The sequence below is a fragment of the Silurus aristotelis genome, assembly GCF_946808225.1.
Source record: "Silurus aristotelis genome assembly, chromosome: 6".
Classification (NCBI taxonomy): domain Eukaryota; kingdom Metazoa; phylum Chordata; class Actinopteri; order Siluriformes; family Siluridae; genus Silurus; species Silurus aristotelis.
In genome coordinates this window covers 7,543,257-7,565,756 of record NC_139579.1, presented here as the reverse complement: position 1 = coordinate 7,565,756, position 22,500 = coordinate 7,543,257, and the positions used below count along the sequence as shown (strand labels likewise).

The 22,500-nt window shown below is 38.4% G+C and overlaps 1 protein-coding gene across 1 annotated transcript in view; it reads left to right on the top strand.

The window, feature by feature from the left end:
• Nucleotides 1-6,777: 6,777 nt before the first annotated feature.
• The window catches only part of erf (Ets2 repressor factor), a 25,713-nt gene continuing 9,990 nt past the window's right edge, over nucleotides 6,778-22,500 (top strand). Inside the window, exons 1-2 of the mRNA XM_083544323.1 lie at nucleotides 6,778-7,522; nucleotides 22,078-22,312. Coding sequence (XP_083400449.1) covers nucleotides 7,501-7,522; nucleotides 22,078-22,312 — 257 coding nt within the window. The 5' untranslated portion in view covers nucleotides 6,778-7,500. The remainder of the gene's footprint in view (nucleotides 7,523-22,077; nucleotides 22,313-22,500) is intronic.

Here is a 22,500-nt window from a genome sequence, read left to right as displayed (position 1 = left end):
GACTTTCTCATACAATGCCCCACAGTTATAGAACAGTTTTTAAATTTTTGTTCAGGACTCTGGCACAGTCTAGATTGAAAACATATTTGTTTAGTCAATCCTTTCGTGAATATGTTTTCTTAGTTAAAAGAACAGATCTGGAAGGATCATGGATATAGAGTATTTTGGATGCGAACTAGGATGCAGGCCATCTTTTATCCCAGATATCCCTTATACAATTTGACAATAGGCAAAATTTTGTTACTGAAATGCAATTTGGTCCTTTAAAAACTTTCATGAGCTGTGTGTGAAACGCCATTCAGCCAGTATTCCTGAAACTTTACATCTTTTTGGGAGATTATTTGGGAAACAATCAAAACTGTATTATTCTTATTATTCTTATTATTCTTATTATTACTGTTAATGTTGCTATTATTAACCTGTAGTCTTTGGGCTTTGTGTAGACTGTGAGTGGTGACCGTAGCAACAGATGTCGCACATGGATGAGGTTAAAGCGTTGGCAGGCCTGTTGCTAGCCACAGTCATTCTGGCACACTCGCACACACACACACACACACACACACACACACACACACACACACACACACACACACACACACACACACACACACACATGAAGACATGAGTCATCATCTTAACTAAATCTTTCAAACATTAATTCACAAACATATACAGATGGCATTTAATCTCTGTGCTTACTGACATTCTCATGAAAATACATTACCACAGATGAGACAAAAACACCCTTTTGCCGCTCACTGTATATATGAAGACGGAAGGAGGCTGTTGCCACATGCTCCACAGACCTAGACTGAAGCTCATTCTTTCCAAATTCACTAAGCAGCTTATTTGATTTCACCCATATATCCTGGTTTGGGCATGTCGATCCATTATTCTCTTCTTTGTCAACTGCATTATAATATAGCTTTACTTTTCTTTAAAAAGAATCAATTTCAAATTATTTGTATTATTTTGAATCCAAAAAGAGATGTGTGGTTGTGTTTTTTTTAGTTCGTTTAGATAGAATGACTCTGGTTCGAGAAAAAATGGAAATAGAAAAGGATAGATGCATACAGAGATACATGTGAAAGCTTTCATGCAACCACCACTGCATATCTCTCTTTTTCTCTCTCTCTTTCTGTCAGTATTTTAGAAGTTTCCTTATTGGAGTCCTCCAGTTTAAATACTATATTTCTACATTCAACTAAAGGTTATCTTATAAGTCCAGTATATAATTATATGTGTAATATTATAGTGTTTTCTTTAACGAAGCATCCATATCGTCCAGTTTTTAGCTAAAATGCAACAAAAATGTGCCAATCCTGTTACCCCTACCCCATCCTACATTTAAAGTAGACATTTTTTATTTCATGCTAAATATAAATTTTTCTTTCATGTATTTATTTTAATGTTGTTATAGAATTATTGATTGTAATATATGTATGTATGTATGTCTTTATGTTTCTATCTATCTATCTATCTATCTATCTATCTATCTATCTATCTATCTATCTATCTATCTATCTATCTATCTATCTATCTATCTATCTATCTATCTATCTATCTTTCAGTGTTTTTTGTATAACAGTAATAGCTTTAAATTGTGGTTGTTTGATTGCAAATAGAACTTGGTAATTTACAGTTTTTATTCTTTTTCCATTTCGTCCTCCAAACTCCTCCTCCACCTTTTCTTTCTTCTCATCACTCTCCTCTCTTCCTTAGAGCTAGAGTGTGTAATCCAATTACAAATGTGTGAATACCAGCTGCAACAGGGATAAGGTGAAGGCAGAGAATGGAGGACTGTATATGAGTGAATTGTCTATGTTACTTACACATTATCTTGCAATGGCCAAATAATGGTCAACACGATGAGGACGTTTTTATGGGAACAATTGTATTTCATAAAAACTGAACGTGTTTTAGTGCACAACAGCAGAGGTGAGCTCTTTTAAATTAGCAAAGCAGACACCAGAGAGAGGCTCAATGAGTTTCCTGAAAAGTTCAAGCAATAAGAAAATAAATAAGTCTTTTGATCACAAAGAGTGCATTCACACATGGAACCCACCCCATACACCCACCCTTCCTGTCCCCACCCCCGGTCTCTCCCTCCCATCCACCTATGTACAGAGAACCACTCTTTTCCTCTCTCTGACTTCTTTTAAAGTTTGTTCTTGAAACTGTCACAGATGATCAAACATCAAATGGACAGTATTAAGTACAAGTGTGAAGTCATGGTACGATCTGATATACCATCCTCACTCTGACACTTTTTTTTCATCACTTTTCGTTTACTTTATCCTCAATACTCTCTCACCATTTGTTCCCTCTCCCTTTCTTTCCTAGTCCTTTTCCTAGTCTCTTATTCTCCTGAGGCCTCTTCTCTATTCCCTACTTCTATTCTCTCTCAATTCACTGCCACCCCAAGTTCATTAAATTGGAAGACACAACTTCTAGTGCCACAGTTTATTATCTTTTTAACCAAAACAACTGTATTAGGGAATGCTTTACAAATGCTGACTTTGACACCATGAAATGTCTTAATAACACTTTATATTACATACAGGCACACAAAAGAAAACCTGGCACACTGGGGCACAAAGCTCCCTTTGTGTATGCACGTGTGTGTGGGATGTTTGGATTGGGAATGCCTGCACATAAGGTGGCCATGTACCAAATATCGGGCCTTTTTTCCAGGGTCACATCAACCACATTAACATTCAACCCCCCTGACCAGATTCTCAGTCAAATATACTGTATAAATGTATGGTATAACGTCATTTGGATTGGAAGCAACTTTGGCCAGAAATCACCACCTTGATTAGCTTAATAATAAACTAATAGCATTGGTCATTGTCAGGTATTCTTGTCCATTCAGTATTAAACCATTCTCACTCTGTTGCAATATGAATGATCCTAACAAATATAACAAGAATTTGTGTAATTAATGAAACATGAGTGGCCATGCTTACTAGTTTAAGGCAGTGGCTGCACTAAATGTAAGTTGATTTTTAAATGTAAATATAATAAGCACTTTTTTTTTTTTTTTTTGCTTTGAAGTTGTTGAAATGCCAGATTTAAATAAGAATTGATTAAATGATTTATCATGTAAAAAATTAATATTTTAGACATTCCTATGCCTATTAAAATATTTATTATTATTTCCGTCACTATTTTTGAGCAGGTAAATATACAGAAATACACAAAATACACATAGACATATGTATTTGCAGAGGCAAATAATAATTTAAATTACAACAGAAACTGATTTTTAATTACTACTATCAAGTCTAAGTCTATAATGTGGTGTAAAATTATTAATGGCTGTTGATTGGGTTAACCCTAATCAAGAGACATAATCACAACTAATCTGAAAATGTAATTTAGTGGATGAATAGAAGTGTGCAAGGGGCAATTAGTATTGGCGGAAAAGTGAAAGACCTTGTTCTCAGACCAAAAAACTATGCTTTCAGTGTAGAGTTCATATTGCACCAAAATCTTTGGCCATGTGGGAGATTATTGTCTCTTCTTTTTAATATTTTGTTCCCATGTTCTTATCCAACTCTTACCTTCATTGCTTGTCTGTATGTTATCCTAATTAGGAATGGCCAAGATTCTTCAACAGTGGAGAAGGAAAGCATAAAAAAATCTGATCTTTTAAATTCACTCATTTTACAATCAGAACAAATTAAAAAGAATGTTACCTTATCATAAAGATGCAATCAACTGTTAATCCACAGGAAGGAAGCAAGCACATGAGAAAGGGAAGAACAGTGACAATGGAGCCACCAACCTACATTCATTCTTCTTTTTATTATCATATCATTCTTCGTTTGTTTTTCATCCTATGCATTCATCCTATGCTGTCAAGTGTATGAAAATATTGACAGCATTCCTGGGAGAGTGAACAGCTAGTGGATGTCTTCACTGATATCGTCAACATCTCCCTGAGCAACGCCTTTGTTCCTACATGCCTCAAGACAACGACCATTGTCACCGTGCCAAAGAAGCCTTAATAACTATCGTCCAATCACACTTAAAACCATTGAATTAAAATGCTTCATGTGGCTTGTCATTAGGCACATCAAGACCCAGCTACCACTCTCATGGGACACCATGCAGTTTGGTTATTGTCCAAACCATTGCACGGATGATGCAATCACCACGACCCTCCATCTGGCCCTTACCCACCTGTACAATAAGGAAACATACATACGAATGCTGTTTATAGACTTCACTTCAGCTTTGAAAACAATCATCCCTCAGCACCTGATTGAAAAGCTGAGCCTACAGGGTCCTCTGCAACTGGATCCTGGACTTCCTTACTGGGAGTCCGGATCGGGAACAGCATCTCCAGCACCATTACATTGAGCACTGGGACCCCTCAGGGCTTTGTGTTTAGCCTACTACTGTTCACTCTGCTGACTTACAACTCTGTAGCAATCCACAGCTCGAAACACATCACCAATGACACAACCGTGGTGGGTCTCATCAGCAAGAACGACGAGTCAGCATACAGAGAGGAAGTGCAACAGCTTACAGCCTGGTGTTGAGCCAACAACCTGTTTCTGAACATTGACAAAACCAAAGAGATGGTTGTTGGCTTTAGGAGAGCACAGAGTGGCCATTCTATAGTTCTCTTTTGCACATTGTACTGTATAACATATACAGTAGGTTTACTGGTCAGCATTATTATGTGTTTTGTGTATCTGACTGTATTGTCTGTTTGCACTAGGTTGCACATGATGAACTTTATGTGGCTAGGACAACTTTCTTTAGTCCTTAGCTCTGTGTTCTGTCATGTAGCTCTATGATGTGTAATGCTCTATGTTGTTTTTATGTAGCATTAGTGTTCTGGAGAAATGTTGTCTAATTTCACTGTGTACTGCATCAGCTATATATGGTTGAAATGACAATAAAAGCTTCTTGACTTGACTTGACTTGACTTGACCTGAGACACACACACACACACACACACACACACACACACACACACACACACACAATATAGATATACATATTTTTTTGTACTACTCATTACTATGTTAGTATTTGTCAGACATAACTTATTCACTCTCCCACACGCTAATGTATTTAATGAAATATATTTTACGGTTAATATGTGTATAAAATGAACTGAGATTGCACTAATAAATTCAACTATTTATGGAATCGATTGAGGGATATGCTACTTACAAAGCAGGTAGTTTTTGGGAAACTACTACTGTGTTATAAACAGCCTTAGCAGCACCATTATCAGTTATGATAAAAAAAAACGACTCCAGCTAGATTGTAATGTAAAATCTAAGGATCGCTATATTCTTTACATTACATTGACATTTTTACTAAGTTCTTTAAAGAATATGTAACTTCACTAATTTCATACAGGCCGGGATGACTGGTTTGCAAGTTTAGCATCAAAACCCAAATTTATTGTATTAATTATTATTATTATTATTATTATTATTATTATTATTATTATTATGCCAAGTGTTATTTGGGATAAATTCCAAATGACCCGTCCTTCATTACAGTCAAAATGTCAAAGCTAATTATGGAAAAATAAACACTATACATTCACTCTGGCAACCCCATAGATATCATGGCTTAATCAAAATAAATAGGAAACTTATTAGACAAATTGATTAGATAAATTCAAACAGTTCCTCATAAGTATTGACAAATTGCAAACATCATCCATCTTGCTTGCAAAGTCCCCAATGTGGCCGAAAGCATGTGCGCCTTGACTATCACCCCCATTTGTGGTTATAAAAAGTCTGAAGCATGCAATTGTATAGAAATGCTTTTCTGTATATTGAAGCATTGTAGTTTCCTCTCACTGGAACCAAAACACCCAAATCCAGCACAAAGCGAGCTCCATGAAGACAGGTGGTGTAAAGGTTGGAGTCTTGAGTGTCACTTAAACACATTTAGGATTTACTATTTACTTTTAGCTGGACCTCCTTGACATCCCAACACCAGTGCCCCAAAATCTACTGGAAAGCCTTCTTAGAAATGTGGAGAAGCTCATTCTAATAGTAAATTAAGCTTAATTTGGAATTAGGTTTTCAACAAGCAAAATATGTGTGATAGTCGAGGCACGCAAACTTTTAAGATCTTTTCCCCAAAAGCCTGTGTGGGTGGAGATTTTCATTCTAAACAATCAAGTGCCACACCTAAAGTCAATGAAAATGAAAATCATTATATTTAAACAGATAAAATTTGGTGTGGACTTGCTTGGTTGGAATGAAAACCTGCACACACACTGGCTCTTTGTGGAACAGATTGGACACACCTGCTTTAGGCCATTTAGCGCAGGGGTCCACAACTACCGAGCCATGGTCTAGTACCAGACCAGACTAGAGTCTAAGTACCCAATGATTCTGCAATATCAGTTAACATTTTCATTAGAAATGTATTTCAGTTAATAATTAAATCAAATAGTATGTCTTCTCCCCCGGATTGTCTTGTGGTCCGTGATGCAAAAAAAATTGTTGGGGACCCCTGCTTTAGTACACATGTTGGCAACTCTAAAATGTATCAAATTAAATTTTTTTTAAACGAAATGAACTTTTTTGGATTTTCAGGTCCCTCTATTTTCGCATTTTCTGGATCTTAGGGAATCGTGATGGCAGCGTGCTTTGCGAACACGTTGCATTGTGGTCCACGGCGTGGGTCGCAGTGACGTCGTTGAGAGATGAAAAACGTTCACCCCCTACGCAGCAGCAGTAGCTCTCTCTCGTTTCTCTCGGTGCTGCCTACGCGCATGCGTAGAGGAGTGCTTTCGTGACGACGTCGCGCGCCCATGCGGCGTTTGAGGTCTCCACAGTAACCTGAAGAGTAGAGGGGAGGCGACGTGTGAGTGGGCGTGGCCTCCCTCGCAATGCCTCTCTCGCTCTCCCCAGTAGACGTGGGCGGCCCCGTGTGGTCGGGAGAACGAAACACGACACTCAGAACGCGGAGAAGAGTGGGGGCGACGGGGGAAAAGAGCGCACGGGGAGTGTGTGGAAAAAAAAAGAAGAAGAGGGGGTGTTTAAAAAAAAAAAAAAAAAGAAAGAAAAAGAGAACGTTTAGAGTACAGCACCGGAGACGTTATATATGTAGAGAGGGTTGTATTTGTTTTCTATACGAATATGGTGTGTTTTGGTCGTCAGAAATGACGTGGTGCGGCGCCGACAAAACTAATTAGTAATTTAGCGAGTCGGGCCGGAGGCGGCCGGGAGGATCCGCACGGCGGCGCGGCTGAAACTTTGCGTGCCTCGTTACGGCTTGGCTGGCGGAGGACGGAGCGCGGCTGTTTCTGGAGTAAAACAAAGCGTCCGGCCGCGACCCCTGATTCCAATGAGGAACTAAGCGGAGAAGTGGAAAAGTGTGTGAGAAAGGGAAAAGGACAGATAGTGGTGGAGTGAAAGTAGATTAAAAGGGTAGAGAGAGGGGGGAAAAAAGTTAGCGAGGTTTTTGTTTTTCGCCAAGCTGAAGACTGGTTCCAGGATAAAGAGGACCATGAAGACCCCAGGAGACTCGGGTAAGTCCGCATCACCGTGTGTGTATGCGCACACACTCATGCGCACTACTTACTCTTTTATAGATCTGGGATGGAAAAGTGAACAAACTTGAATGGTAGTATAATAAAAAAGACGAAAAAAAACTTTGTTTGAAGTTCCAGAAGCGTTAACTAACTTTCTCCCGTGTCAGGGCGACTAGAACAATCCTGCTAGCGCTCCATGCTAGTCGGCCAAGTTTGCTTTCATTTGGATGTATTATTTACTAATATTTATTTTTATATTTGTTTTGTTCTTATAACTTCTTTAGGGTTTAGTTTGTGTCGGATAAGTTAGAAAACAGTATTCTGTCGGAGTCCAGAAGTATTGTGTAGATATTAAATAGGTATGTGAGGCTAGGCTTTTCAAGCGGAAGAAACTTTTTCCCTCTGTATTCCTTCTCATGGAGTTAAAGCTAAAAGCTAAGCTCCGTGTGGTTAGGTCACCGATTCTCCTGAATCTCACACCGGTCGAGGAAAGGAAACGGTGAGGTTTAAAGCAGGACAGGGCAGGCAGGGGTGTATATATTACAGTAGCCATCATTGGCTGTGTGTGTTTTCCTTCCAGTGAGTTAAGCAGTAAAAGTGCTGAGTTTTCATACAAACCCCCCTCCCTCCCTCCCCGGGCTTTGTCTTCATCTGCACACACTACGCTTTAATACTGTTATTTTAAACCATGTCCTCGACTCATTTAATTTTAAGGAAATGCAAATTCTAATAAAAAAAGTAATTATTTATATGATCTGCTGCACGTTATTTGAAAACTTATTCCATACTGCGATGTCTCCACAATTCGTCAAATGAAACATCATATTTGTTTTGTGTGTGATAACGCGTGAATTTCACCAGTGTGTAGAAATATCAACACTGGTCTGTTAATTATCCACAGATTACCGGAAGTTCGGGCCATTTTCCTATCCCACCAACATACGCGCCCGCACACGACCCAGAGGAAAATGTGACGTCACTGACTCAGTGGCACATTTCCTTTATTCGTTCAGATCGCATTGGCGAATCAAATGACTAATAGGGTCACGTGAAAAAAGTTAAGTTTTCCTCAAGACCAGACCAGTGATTGGTTGCCGGGGACAGTGGTGATTAGTGATTGGTTGCTGGGGACAGTGGTGATTAGTGATTGTCATGGGCAGTGGCAATCATTTGGTTAATGTGAGCAGTGGTGATCATCTGTTGGGTACAGTGGTGATCAGTGACTGGTGGATGGTTACAGTGGTCATCAGTGATGGGTTGTTGGCATTGGTGATAAGCTGTTGGGGAAAACCGTGGTCAGCTGTTGGGGAAAATGGTGATTCGTGATTGAATGTCATGGACATTGGTGATTAGTGATGGGTTGTGGGCTACAGTGGTGAAAAGGGATTAGTTGTCTGCAGCATTGGTGATTGACTGTCAGGGACAGTCGTGATCAGTGATTGAACACAACCTGCTAAGTCAGCACAGTGTAAATGAGTGTCACTCAGTATAGCTTCTTCTTTTAGGAGCTGTAAATCCCCTTTCCTGTTAAGTCCTGCATCACCACTGACTACCACTGCCTGTATTTTGTACTTTACAGAAAAGACACGGCTTACCAAAGTCACTGATAACCAATCATTAATCACCACTGTACTTGACTGTACACTGGTCACCAATATCCCCAACAACTGGTCACAGATGCCCAAATCAACGACTACAACTGCCCAGAACAACTCGGAGCTGTCCCTAACGTACAAAATATTCTCCCCCACACTTGTTACTCATTATAACATCTGGAAAAGGGCACATTGTCATCTCTAATAGCGCGTGAACTGAAAGCACTGATATGTTCGCAGGAGTTTAAAGAAAGGAGGCTTTTAAAATGTAGTGGAATTGTTCAAGTACTACAAGTAAGGTCCACTTCTCCTTGGATGAAGTACCCACATGGTTTCAATGCTTGCACTTGACTTATTTTGAAAGCAAAAGGCAGACAGTTGAATTGTTGCTCTTTTTTGTACATAGTGGCCAGAAAACACACAAACCCCTTCATGTTCTTTTTTGTTTGTTTGTAACCAATAGGTTAGCTAAGAGGCTGGCAGCTACATATTTTGATTGCACAAAAATGTCTTTAAATAATTTAAATGTTGTAGCTACCATTGGCATTAAGGTTTGAATAAAGAAAAAAAAATACTTTGGCAATGTATACAGTACAGCCAAAGTTTATTTAGTAATAAAGAAAAGGAGTAAGATGAGAATAAATTAAAACAAGCCACTAAAATTCATACAAGTATTGCACTTGAATGCTGAGAAATATTGCTTGCATGTCGATTGGAGATAGCAAATGCTGTAATACCTACAACATAGCAACCTATGATATAATTTAAAGCGACACATGGTCGGCTAGCTACGTGATTGTGTTTAGAACAGACTAAGTTAAATGAATTTATAGAGACGCTCTTGTGGAGCAGCGCTTGATGTAGATACGCTTCTGATAAGGTTCACGAGCATAACTAAATAGTCCTCCTCTCAGCCGAGAAACATCAGCTTCTGATTTTTTTTTTTATATTTATTGCATGTCGATTGAAGACAGAAATGGAAACTTTATTGCCAAGGATTTTTTTTTTGTACTTACAAGGAATATTTTTTTTTTTTTTACTTACAAGGAATATTTTTTTTTTTTGTGATAGAAGCTTCCAATACACAGAGCACAGAGATAAAAAAAAAAAAAAGCATATGCGAATAAAAATGCTGCTGTTTAGCTGAAGTTCAGAAACAATGTGGTTTGTATGTGAGGTATCCAAAGGGATTTTCTGAGCCCTTTTTTTTTCACTCATGATGTAAACAGTTTTTGAAGGGTGGGCAGGGGAGCACCAATTATACTTTCAAACCGTGGAGTGATGAATACTCGCATGCACTTTAATATGGAAGCTACCTCATTCACACAACCAATCAGTCCAGTGTGTCCTGTGATAACAGGTTCATCACAGTATGCATTACTTATAGGCAATATGAGGAAACCCTGACCACTGAAATGAAGTTAATACTAACAGGCTATTAAACACTAAACATCACTCTGGGCCTGACCTATGCACCATATTGCCCCAAGGGACAAAGATGATAATTGTAATAAAATGCTTCCTACAGGAAGCAGTGGGTACTTTCTCATAGTGTCCAATAGTTTCTCATAGTGTCCTTCCTCATAGTGTCCAAGTTCATCTTGTGAACTTTTCTGGAATGGAGCAAACCTGAAAACTCTGATGAAATATTATTACATGGACGATAATATTGACTGTAGCTTAAATACTGATTTTTTGTTTCGGATATCACGTCACTGCTTTGAGACCTCGTTGGCTTGATTGCTAAGTAACATTATATAGAAATTGGAAACCCTGTCGTCTCAGGTCATAAGGGAAGTTTTAATAAACAGTACACAATTTTTAGCTTTCAGTTATAACCCAAATATCAAAAGGGATCTTATTACGAATGTGGATTTTAAAGCTGTATGTTTATATTATTTATACAGGTACATGATGTCAAATATAAAGAATATTTGAATACATTTATCTAAAATCCAGTTGTGGGTTCTCAGTTTCTTACTTAAATCATTGAATCACTCTGTCAGTTTGTTGCACACTCCATTTGGTTTGTAACAAAGAGATGAAAATGGGTTTATAAAACGTTATGCTTAAATACAAGCTCACACACAGTTTATTGGGGTGTTGACTCCTCCACATTCCACTTTAATGGCTTATGTCTGCATTGCATTACACACACACACACACTTGGGCCTGTCTCCGTCTCATAAGTTGCCATCTTTGTGGTGACGCCACTTTGACGTGCTCCTTTATTTTTGCTGGTGTAATTTATTTTAGAAGACAGATCCAACGTTCGCGCAGTGCGGCTTGGACTCAACCGGCCTGCTTGTGTGGTGTCTGAAACATTAGAATAGTGTGTGACATGCGTTTCAGTGCCATGTGCGATCATCTGACTCAAATAGAGGTCTGTCTGATGGGTTGTGAGAGGACGCTCTCCTTCATATCCCTAGGTTTCCGATCCGGAGCAGTGGAACCACTTGGTTAGCTCTCAGTGGAAATAAATCTATTACATGATGAAAGGGCTGAGTTGCCACGTCCCTCTGGGCCTCAAGGTGATTTTTGTTAGACAAGTGCTTTGAAGTTGATTGGCTCTTCGGGTAGCATCTCGCATGATGCCGTTTTTACATGACACAAAGCTGCGTGTCAGTCCATGAGGATGTCTTTTTAAAGCGTTTAAAGAGTACGGGATTGATCCCCTTTCTATGTTTGAGGTAACAGTGCTCTAATAAGACCACAGCCGGAGCCAACACAATGTGTTGTCAGCACTGTGTGAGTCTGTGCAAGTGTGTAAGCGTGCACACATCTGGAGCAAAATTAAAGTAAAGACGGAGACTTGAGACCAAACCACAACACAGAATTTTTAAATATAGACAGCCTATGGCTTTCTCCTGTTCTTATACATTCATTCCCCTTCCTCTCCCCTTTTTCCTTGGAGTCTGTTTCTGATAAATTTTTATTTGCTTTCTTATTAAATATGAAAATGATGCAGCTACATTGCAGCGTGTTCTTAAATGCACATGTAGAAGTTTAAATTGAATCATAGAGAGGTTGAGGTGCCTTAGTTATTGTGTGCCTGGGCTTCATTTAGCAAGTGTGTGCCTCAGGTTTAGTTGTTGTGTGTGCCTCAGGTTTAGTTATTGTGTGTGTACCATGAGCCTTGGGTTTAGTTAGTGATTGCCTGCCTAGGGTTTAGTTGGCGACTACATGCCTGGGCTTTAGTTAGCGGTGTTTGTGCTTGGGTTTTAGTTAGGGGAGTTCTTGCCCGGGTTTTAGGGAGTGTGTGCATGCCAGGGCTTTAGTTAGGGGTTTCTTATGCCTTGGGTTTAGTTAGGTATGCTTATGCTCCCTCGGGTTTAGTTAGGGGGTGCTCATGCCTCAGGTTTAGTTAGGGGGTGCTCATGCTCCCTCAGGTTTAGTTAGTGGGTGAGTGCTTCGGGTTTAGTTAGCGACACTGCTGAGTGTGTAATGAGGCATTATGCTATTAGACAGCTTGTAAAAACACACATACTAGACAACAGCCCTTTTACAGTAGAGTGTCTGTGTTTGCCTGCATGTGAATTTACTGTGTATGTTTTGGTGTATAATAATAAATCCATAATGATTCAATTAATATAATTGGCAAAACAATACTTTTCCTTCTTACCCACAAAGACAGATTATTATGTAGATTAAGAGTACTGTTTAATATGTAATGAATAAAACCTTTAAAAAAAATACTAAAACTGTATCAAGAAAATGTTTTACTGATATTATATCGCCCAGACCTAACGTAGTCAAGTCAGTTGCAGTGTAATGGAACACAATACACCGAGCAACCAAAATTCACTGTGCTTAAAGGGCTTGTAACATAAAGATAGCGCTCGTCAAGTTAGAATTTTAGATCAGATTTAAAAATGAGGAGCTTAGCCAAGACAGTAGATTATATGATTATATGTGGAGCGTGTTTATTGCTGACAGAAGTGTTTTGGCTGTCGTCTACAGAACTACGGTACACCCTGCTGCTGTTTTGAGCGTGTCTGGAGAGGAGACACTCCGTGTGTTCATCTAGCCTAGTATAATCTGATCTATTTAAAATTACAAGTTCAGAATGGGAGTACAGCAGTAAGAAGTAGAGGTTTAGTCTGACCTGAGCTGGGTTCATCCTGGCTGACCTTCATCTGCCCTCTAACACAGACACTCAGGACCAGTTAACTCCAGTGCAGTGTTCTCCGCCTTGCTTAAAGATCTTCTAGAAGAACACTTTACACTTTAGCTGACATTCCTTAGCATGAAACCTTTTGTATCTCTTCTTTGTCCAAGAAAAATGAGATTCAAACTGCTAAAAAAAAAAAAAAGCTTTTTATTTTTACAGGGTTTTCCAAAAATCGCTTATCCACAGTTATGCATCTGAAAACATTACATCTCTAAACTGTCTATGCACATGTAACAATGTAAGAATTCAAGGTTGTTCCCCTGAGGCATTAATTTATCTACCATCATTTGAATTGATGCAGCGATGTCAAGAAAAACACAGTGAGATTTTCTCAATAGACAGACTTTGGGTTCATTGATGCAAGTAACTCGAGACTGTACACTTTCTAAGTGTTGATTGGATCACATGACTAAAATACATCATGCTCTTTTGAATATCTGTTTTCTGTTTATATACTCTGGAAAGTGGTTTTCCTTGCACAAACACCTTAGTGTGGAGAGAAGAACGTGTTTGTAAATTTATCTGAATTAATATGGACATAGCCTTGGTTTAAACCCTTGTCTTCAGTTTCTTAAATCCCAAGAGTTCCTAACCTGTGGCTAAAGATGAGTCAGGATGAAAACCAGATCAATGAGATACAGCACTCTGTCTCAGCTGATTCCCTTTCTCTGAGCAGCTTTATTGATGATACCAACAAAGACTTGAGTATTACTCTGGGAAAATCTGATGTTTGGCTAAGGGTTCTTCAAGAGTTCCTAACCACTAGCCCTGTATGACCTGAGCCCCTATTAATGTTTCTAAGGCTAAAATGTGCCGCAAGCTTTTTTGCTTCCTGGTGGAGTGTGAATAAAGTACCCTTTTGTCATAATAAATTGGGTGAACATGGTCATCCTGTTGGTGGGCACACTGTAGACCTGCATGGGCCTGTTGGTGGAGCGGCTTGGCTGCTCCTCATGCTCAGCAGTTTTCACATAGCAGGAAAATTGGCCCAGAAACGCGCCCTCCCTGACCATCTACGGCTGATTTAATCACAGCCCTAAAAGGAACTCCCCTGTGATGCGTCTGGTTTCTGTCTGGGCAGAGTCAGCCTTCGCACTGTGGCGTCCTGGACATCTGGAGCATGCTCTTCACCACTGTGTGCCGGGAACAGGCGTTTCGGTCCTCTCTGTTGACACAAAGACGTGAAAATAACAGCTCCTAGATGTTTAGCTTGCAGAGACACGAGGGTTGAAGTCTTCTACTCATAACCTCCTGCGTTTTACACACAAGGCTTCGGCATGGATTGGATTGAACTGTTTTGGATTGTTGATAATCTCAGTAGACTCACCTTAATGCAACGTGGCTTCAGGTGTCTCATACAGAGTTAAATTTTCCAAACACTTTTTGAACTTGAGCACATTAGATCAAACAACACATGGTCGGTGTTATGACTAGGACATAGCTTCAGTTCCTGCCAAGCACAGTCAACTAATTCTTGTTCCTGTCATCCCGGTGTAGTCTGACCTTGTGAAAACACGAGAGTCCACGTTCCAGTCTTTTAATTTCCAGTTCTCACAGCTCAGATCATCTGACACCTTTGGTAAAAGAAAAAAAGGAATCAAGTGACTTGAGTGCATGGACTAAAATAAGTGTGCTTTTAGGAAAATATTAAAACAAACTTTATTTATTAAGGGTCACTTGTTTTGTTGGTGAAGCCATCATTTTATTATAAAAGGTCTTAAGTGGATAAAACTTATATATATATATATATATATATTAGTAAAATATAGTAGTAGTAAGCATGAAATATGCCATTATGCTCTTGTGCCCCTAACTATTAGTGAATGATGGTGTCTTCTTTGCTTCACATGAGGAAGTGGATTGTATGTCCAGACACGAGTAACATGTGTTCTATACTTAATGTCGAGAAAAAAAAATGCAACTGTTCCTAGAGGTAGAACACAACATAGTTTTCCTTTTATAATCCTCTAATGTGAGGAGTGAAGATATTCAAGGCTTCATCAGTTCACGAGAAGCTGAGAATCGTCACAGGGAGATGTTTAGTTCTTCAGGAGGTTGTTGAAGTTCATATAGGATACAAATCAGGGTATAAGGAAACCGATTACCGTATCCAGCACTTAGTCAGCAGTGATTGTGTGTTTTTAGAAATTTCACTCACCTCAGGACTTCAGTGACTTCTTATTTGTCATCAATGATAGCTGAAAATCTCTGTTCTTTGCTGGAATGTTGGTACCAAAAGTATTATTTACAGTTTCCATACATTCAAAAGTAGTCTATGAAAACTGATTTTGTACTTAGAAAATCCCATCTCCTCTTTTGTTTGAGATGCAGATCAGGACAGCAGTCATGATGACGGTTGAAACGTTTGAGTGAGAGCTCGTCTGTGTTTGTGAACATTTTAACTGGAAAACCTGACTATTTGCTATTTAGTCTGTAGAGAGTGTTTAATTTAAATCTCCCATATGAAGAAGGGATGAGCATGTAAATAATTGCTCTCGCATTGCTGCTGCTTTAAAACACGTGTAAAAAGCCTTGCATCGCATATAAACCAAACTCCTGTGCTGTATCGTGCTGTAACGCACCATAGCAGCATGGATCTTATCCTAGAACACCTGTCAGTAGGTCAGTGAGACAACGTTGGGAATATTTCTTTAGGGCCATTTGTTATACACATTGCTAACAATTTTTACTAACGTCATAATCCTTTTTATTTTACCTACATAATTGCTTTGTTACCAAAATCTTAGGTTAACATCATAATTTCTAATTTGAATGTAAAATTATTTGATTTTTTATTTATTTACACGGGGCCTTTTGACCAAAACGTTTGGTAATTCGTTCAATATAATGTACTTTGGGATAGAGAAAGAGAGTGGCCAATGTACGTACGTACACACACACACACACACACACACACACACACACACACACACACGTGCACAGTAACGCACAGATATTCTGAGGTATGTTCCAGATAGATCTGGTTTATGTAGGGGAGTTCCACTCTTTTTGATGTTTTCCTCCTAACCTCTGCTTATCTTTTCCTGCTTCACGTCTTTTCCGTTTTTCTCACTGTTTACCTCTGCTGCCATTCAAGCACAGAAGTGTCTGTCTTCTCACATAAATAATGAGATCTAAGATCTTTACATTAAATCATAAGAGTTAGATCTTCAGAATTGTTGTCGACACATAAAAGCTTAATTTGTTTGGCTTACAGATGATCATGATTTTTTTTCAATGATTTTTATGTGGTGGTTAGTGAATGTGTATGTGTCATACTGTTTTATTAATGTATTTTAGTACTAATATATTAATATAGCTACTATAGAACAAAATATCAGATTGTTAACCATCTCTGGTTTATTGGATCATCTGTCACATGATGAGATTAAGTGTTTATGATGACCAAATCAGACAGAAGAGCTTTTCTCATTTTCCTTGTTACAGGTTCTTCACTTTTCTGTACAGCTTTAACTCCTATCTGTGTTTTCCACACTAATTTTGTTCTAAGCAGATCAATTATAATTGAATAAATATCTGCTGGCCATCTTTTTAACCAAATCTTGCCTTTGGTGAGTTAATTAAAAAAAAAGAGTCTTGGAATCAGTGAATTGACACGTTGGGATTAATTTCAATGTGAACCGAAAGCAGAAGAGACTTGAAGAGACTTGGTCAATATTGCAATATGAGATTGCGATATAATTGGTTTTACAAGTCCACTTGATTTGGTTATTGGGGAAATTGCACACATTAGTGAATGCAGAAATGTGTATTCGTGCAACTATAAATGTTTTAAAAATAAATATATATTTTTTTACAGTATGCATTAATGTAAACATTTATTTCCTCCAAGGTACAGCTAAATTAAATAAAACATTAAATAAATACATACACATTTTCACAAAAAAAGATACTTGAAACATTTTGCCCAAACAGGGAACGCCCTGCCGCTGCCCATTTCAATTAATTACCTGTTTTTCTGCTGAAATGTAAGATACAGTATTTGTTTGCATACTTGAATTTAGGCAATTTTGAAATAATTATTATTAAATGTGTTTAAACTTGATTTAATGGAAGATTGCTAATGATTTGTACGGTGTGGGTGTGGAGCATTGTGGTGGGTGGGCAGAGCCATGGGGGGTGACTCTTAGGAATCTTGCCCAGGGTTCCAAACGGCTAGAAATGGCCCTGTTTATGCAGGATGTAACAGACACCAGAGAGAGAGAGAGAGAGAGAGAGAGAGAGAGTACCAGCAGAGCTGACTGTGTGTAAGGGGATGTGTCTGGGAAAGCGGAGGATGCCAGGTGAAGTCGTGTTGATCTGTGGGTGTGCGTGGGTTTAAGTCGAGGAAAGATATGCGTTACCAAGGGTGGGTGTGTCCTTGGAAAGCGTCAGGCAAACGTGAATAAAAAATAAATAAAAAATAAAAATAAGCTCTGTCTGTTAAACCATCACTTGTCGTCTTTCTTCCAACCCGGAACCAATGAGTTATAGGTTATAGGTTTGTCATAGTGCCACGCGATGTATCAACTTTAATTAAGCAAATCATGCACAGTATCTCTCTCTGCTCAGTGTTGGTGATCTTAAAGCTAAAATATCGCCATATAACAGAGGTAGCATTTTTTTTTTTAGCCACCAGTTCAGTGTCGAGCTGCTCGCCATCGATCTTCACCTGTTCTCCGCACTGCACACTGGGACCACGCCACACGGGCACTGCCTAAATTGAGACTATCTGATCCTTTTTTGGTTTGTTAGCAGCGCGGAAAATCTGCAAACAGTTCTCAGAAAATGTGTCCACATATGCAAATTTTTTTCCATTAAATCGCAAAGTTTGCTGTCATAAAATTGTACAAGCTAACATTGATACATTTCATCGTGCAGTGCCGTGTTTGTTAGTAAAATGGCAAGAATATTATATAAGGTGGCATTTACTTACAGGTCGCAGTTTAAAGAGAGAAATGTTTATTTCTTTCAAGGTTATGTTTAGTTATTTTCAACCAACCAATCTTTCATAAGACACTGTGAACTGATGGATGTCACAGAGCTAAAAAAAATAAAATGCAAATGGAGGACCAGTGGATTAATGAAATGGAGTGAGCTGAAGAGAGTGGTGTAATGTGAAGAGATGTTAATTTTCTTTTTTTTTTTCTTTCATTTAATTTTTTATTTTTTACAAATTTAAGTGCTGTAGCTCCACACCATGTTTGAGTCCAACAATATTTTTTGTTAGTTTATTGACTCTTACTGATGAAATGCATATGATGTGTATAAAGATGTTTTATTGGAGGAAGTAAAATACTCCAGCATTGATGTACTCTTGGCACAAACACAAGCTCTTTGATGCTTCAGATTGGCCAGCATATCTGTGATTAATCAAGAGGATAGAGTAAGCCCATCTCATTTTGAGAATCCTGGATGTCAGGATTTGAAACTGTGATTGGACTAGCGTAGTTCTGCTGTGTCATTAAGGAGCATGAAGCTCACTTGCGGTTGAACATTTTGTATCATGTAAGGATTGTGTCAGGGTGTTTACATGAGGTGTGTGTATCAGGTGGTCTCTGATGTCTTTACCCATTGGTGACCGTAAGTATCTGAGAAGCAACGGTCCCAGAGGAAGTGTGCGGACCTTAGGGGCTGTACTTGTTATTGCACTTGTGTGCGTGCACACGTGTTTCTCAGCTGCAATGTGTCGAGGTGTGTGTTGCATTGTTTCAAAATGTTGACTTGTACAGGCAATCCTCACAGGAGACCTCCACATTATTTACACTACCTTTTTGAGAAATTTTGACTCTTTCTTTAATATTTATTTTACACACAATCATTTAATATCATATTAAATGTAAACTCCTACACAATGTGTAGGGTTGTGGTTAGTTTTTTAGACACAAGTATAGCATAAAAAGTATGTATTATGCATGGATAATAAAATCATTATTTCGCAGAAGCTTAGTAGGTGACTCAGTTTGTCTAAAAAAATATATATTATATTATTTCTGGTGCTCAGAAATTCCATTATCTAAACACAAGTTTGCTCACACATAAACCTAAAGTGGTTAAAAGTGCTCACAGTAGTGAATTCTCATTTTATTTTAAACACTCAACAAACTTTCATAGCAACGCAATCTGTTTTCTGTCTGCTTCTAATAAGCATTTTTAAGCCCAGCAGATTAAAAAAAGCAGCTTTCTAGCAGCTTGTTGATGATGGCCTGGCAACAGTCATAGTCAGACCCACATCAGCCCACATGAAGGCTTCTCTTTGATGCAATATTTTGCAGCTACTTTGTAATGAAGTGTTAGACCTCCACATATAAAAAATTTTGTGTGCACCCTTTTACCATAAATATCTTTGTGGAATTTTTTTTTTTCATCTCACATTTCCTACAATACTAATTACTAATATATCCCAGATCTTCACATTTACACTTTGAGAAGTATAAGGGATAGTCCACAGCTAGATGTGTTTTGGGATTTTAATACATGAAGTGGAAATTAATTGCAGGACAGCTGCATGTAACACACTCTTTCTCTCTTTCAAATTCTAAACCTAATCACCCATATCTCAAATAACTTACATAAACGAAGGAAGGTGGTTAGTACATTAAAACACACACATAGGTGCCACTTATACCAAGATCACTTACCAGCATTGATCATTTAAAGCTGGTTTTGATGTTTGCATTGATAAAAGTGACTGCATGGATGAAAATAGTGGTTCCTTTTTTGTAAGTTATTTGAGGAGGGGGAGAGAGGGAGAGAGGGAGGGAGGGAGAGAGATTTATACTGGTTTATACTGTGCCTCTGCATTCAACATTTTGATTTTAATCAACCTATTCAACAAGATAAATAACTAAGAAAAATCTTTTATAAATAGAATATTCAGACATACACTGCTTAAATCATGATGATTTTTACTTATTACCGTTATGTCTGGCATGTTCTTTAGTACAACGTCTGTTCTTAATCCTATACCATACAGATTAAAGCAATTTGTGTTTCTGTTTAGTGGTGTTGTTTAGCTAACTTTTAGAATTAAAGTTGCTTGTTGCTTTATAGTTATCCATTCCTTACTTTCATTCATTAATTCTGTAGATGTAGATCTGTCATGTTTTGGGTCACTAGTGAAATCTTAAGATCTGCTGTTCTTCAAATTGATTTGTTTTTCCTTTTCTGGCATTTATTAGACATAAATTGTTTCTAGATTAATAGATTTTTCTTTTCTACATACATGTGTATTTATAGAACTGAAGTGTCTTGTTGCTAGGAGATTGCATGAGAGCAAGAGGCAAGAGAAAAGGATGATAGGAGAGTGAAAAGGTGCATTACGTCTGGGATCTAAATGACAAACGCTCACTCTCGCACCATGAGTCAGCGCTGTTCCCACTCACATGTTTGAGCTCCTGTCCCACACACACACAGCTCATCATGTATGAGCTCCATCTGTGTGGTGTGACCTTTCTCTGTATCGTTGTCCTAACAGCGGATTTGACAAGTCCGTTTTTCGGCAAAAGCAATAAATAGGGGAGTGATGCAAAAAATGACCTTACAATTTTACATTAAGCAGAAAAACAGACTCAATGAGGCAATTCTTGTTGTGGGACCCCTAATGGAGACATTGGATTGAAAGATTGTTTGAGTTAGATAAAGAAGTGTAACAGATGGTGTTTCGAAGGAAGTGCTAGAACCACCCGCATTATTACCCGTGTTCTTCTAACTGAGCATTGTAAGACCTTCAGTCCTTTCCTGTGGAGGTTGTTGGTGATGTCAAACTGTTGTTTTGGGTTTTTCTTCACAGTTCTCACAATGATTTTGTCAGCTGTTTTTTTTGTATGTCTGGGTGCTGGTACACCAGTGACTTAAAAAAATGTTTGCAGCACATTTCAAATTAGCTATCTGTATTTTTTGGATATACAGTATAAAGTACTAAAGGTTGAAATTTTTTAAAGAAAATTATTGTTGCCTTATTAGTGTAAATATTTGTAATTAATCCAGCATTCAGCCTTTTTTTGTCCTTTAGCATATGTGTGGGTTTTGGCTGTGTTGTAGCACTGTGGAAACACAGATGTGTTTCCTGTAAGCTGGCTCACACATCAGATAGCTTTGTAACATGTACTGTCTCATGGGACATAATTTTCCTGCAGGTGTGGGAACTTTGTTGGATGCATTCTGTGAGCTTATAGTTGCAGTGCAACTGTTCACCATTTCCTGCAGGGTACTTTTGCATCAGAATAGGGAAGAGATTGTGACATTAGTATTAAAAATGAATGTTTTCCACATAATTTCATGTTCTCGAAATAAAGATGTATAACTTGTGTCGCATCAATCCCTCAATTCACACTGAGCACGTCTCACAAAACATTCCCATGCAGCATTTTTACTTTACTTTTCCCATTACATATAGTATGAATGCAGAAAATGCAGGTGACCTTCTGCTTGGTAACTATTGAGTCTGTCCAGCTGATAACATGAGCGTGTGCACTTTTTCGTGAAGTGCTGTGTGATACAGGCTCGAGTTCTGTTTTGACTGCTGCCTCAAGGATACAGGGTTCACTGTTCATAAATATGAAAGCATTCTGCTCAATATATTTAAACCGAAATAAAACAGGTGGTTGAAGTACATAATGTGTTTTTTTACAAATATATTGTGGAATGTTGGTTTAATTAATGCTCAGTATTCCATCATTTCAGCTTTTCTTATGGATAAATAAGAAATTATGGACAGGCTTTGAATTGCAGATGCTCTTTACAGCAACTAGAAGTTTAATCATTTCCATGTCTGTGTTGGTCAGGGTTCGCCTTTCCGGAATGGGCGTACAAGCCAGAGTCAAGCCCAGGCTCCAGACAGATCCAGCTCTGGCATTTCATCCTGGAGCTGCTCAGGAAGGAGGAGTACCATGATGTCATCGCCTGGCAGGGGGATTACGGAGAGTTTGTTATCAAGGACCCGGACGAGGTGGCTCGACTGTGGGGAGCCCGCAAGTGCAAACCTCAGATGAACTACGACAAACTTAGTCGAGCTCTCAGGTGAGGATCAAGTAGCTCAATCATGTCTAAACTTTTACATTGGACGTTATAGGCCTGTATTGTTTTGTATTTCTTTAAATGTATTTAAAACAGAACACTGCACTTTAGGGCTGAACTATGCACAAATTCAAAGTTTTTTTTTAACCATATTTAATAAAACACTGAAACATCACATTTAGAGAAGTGTT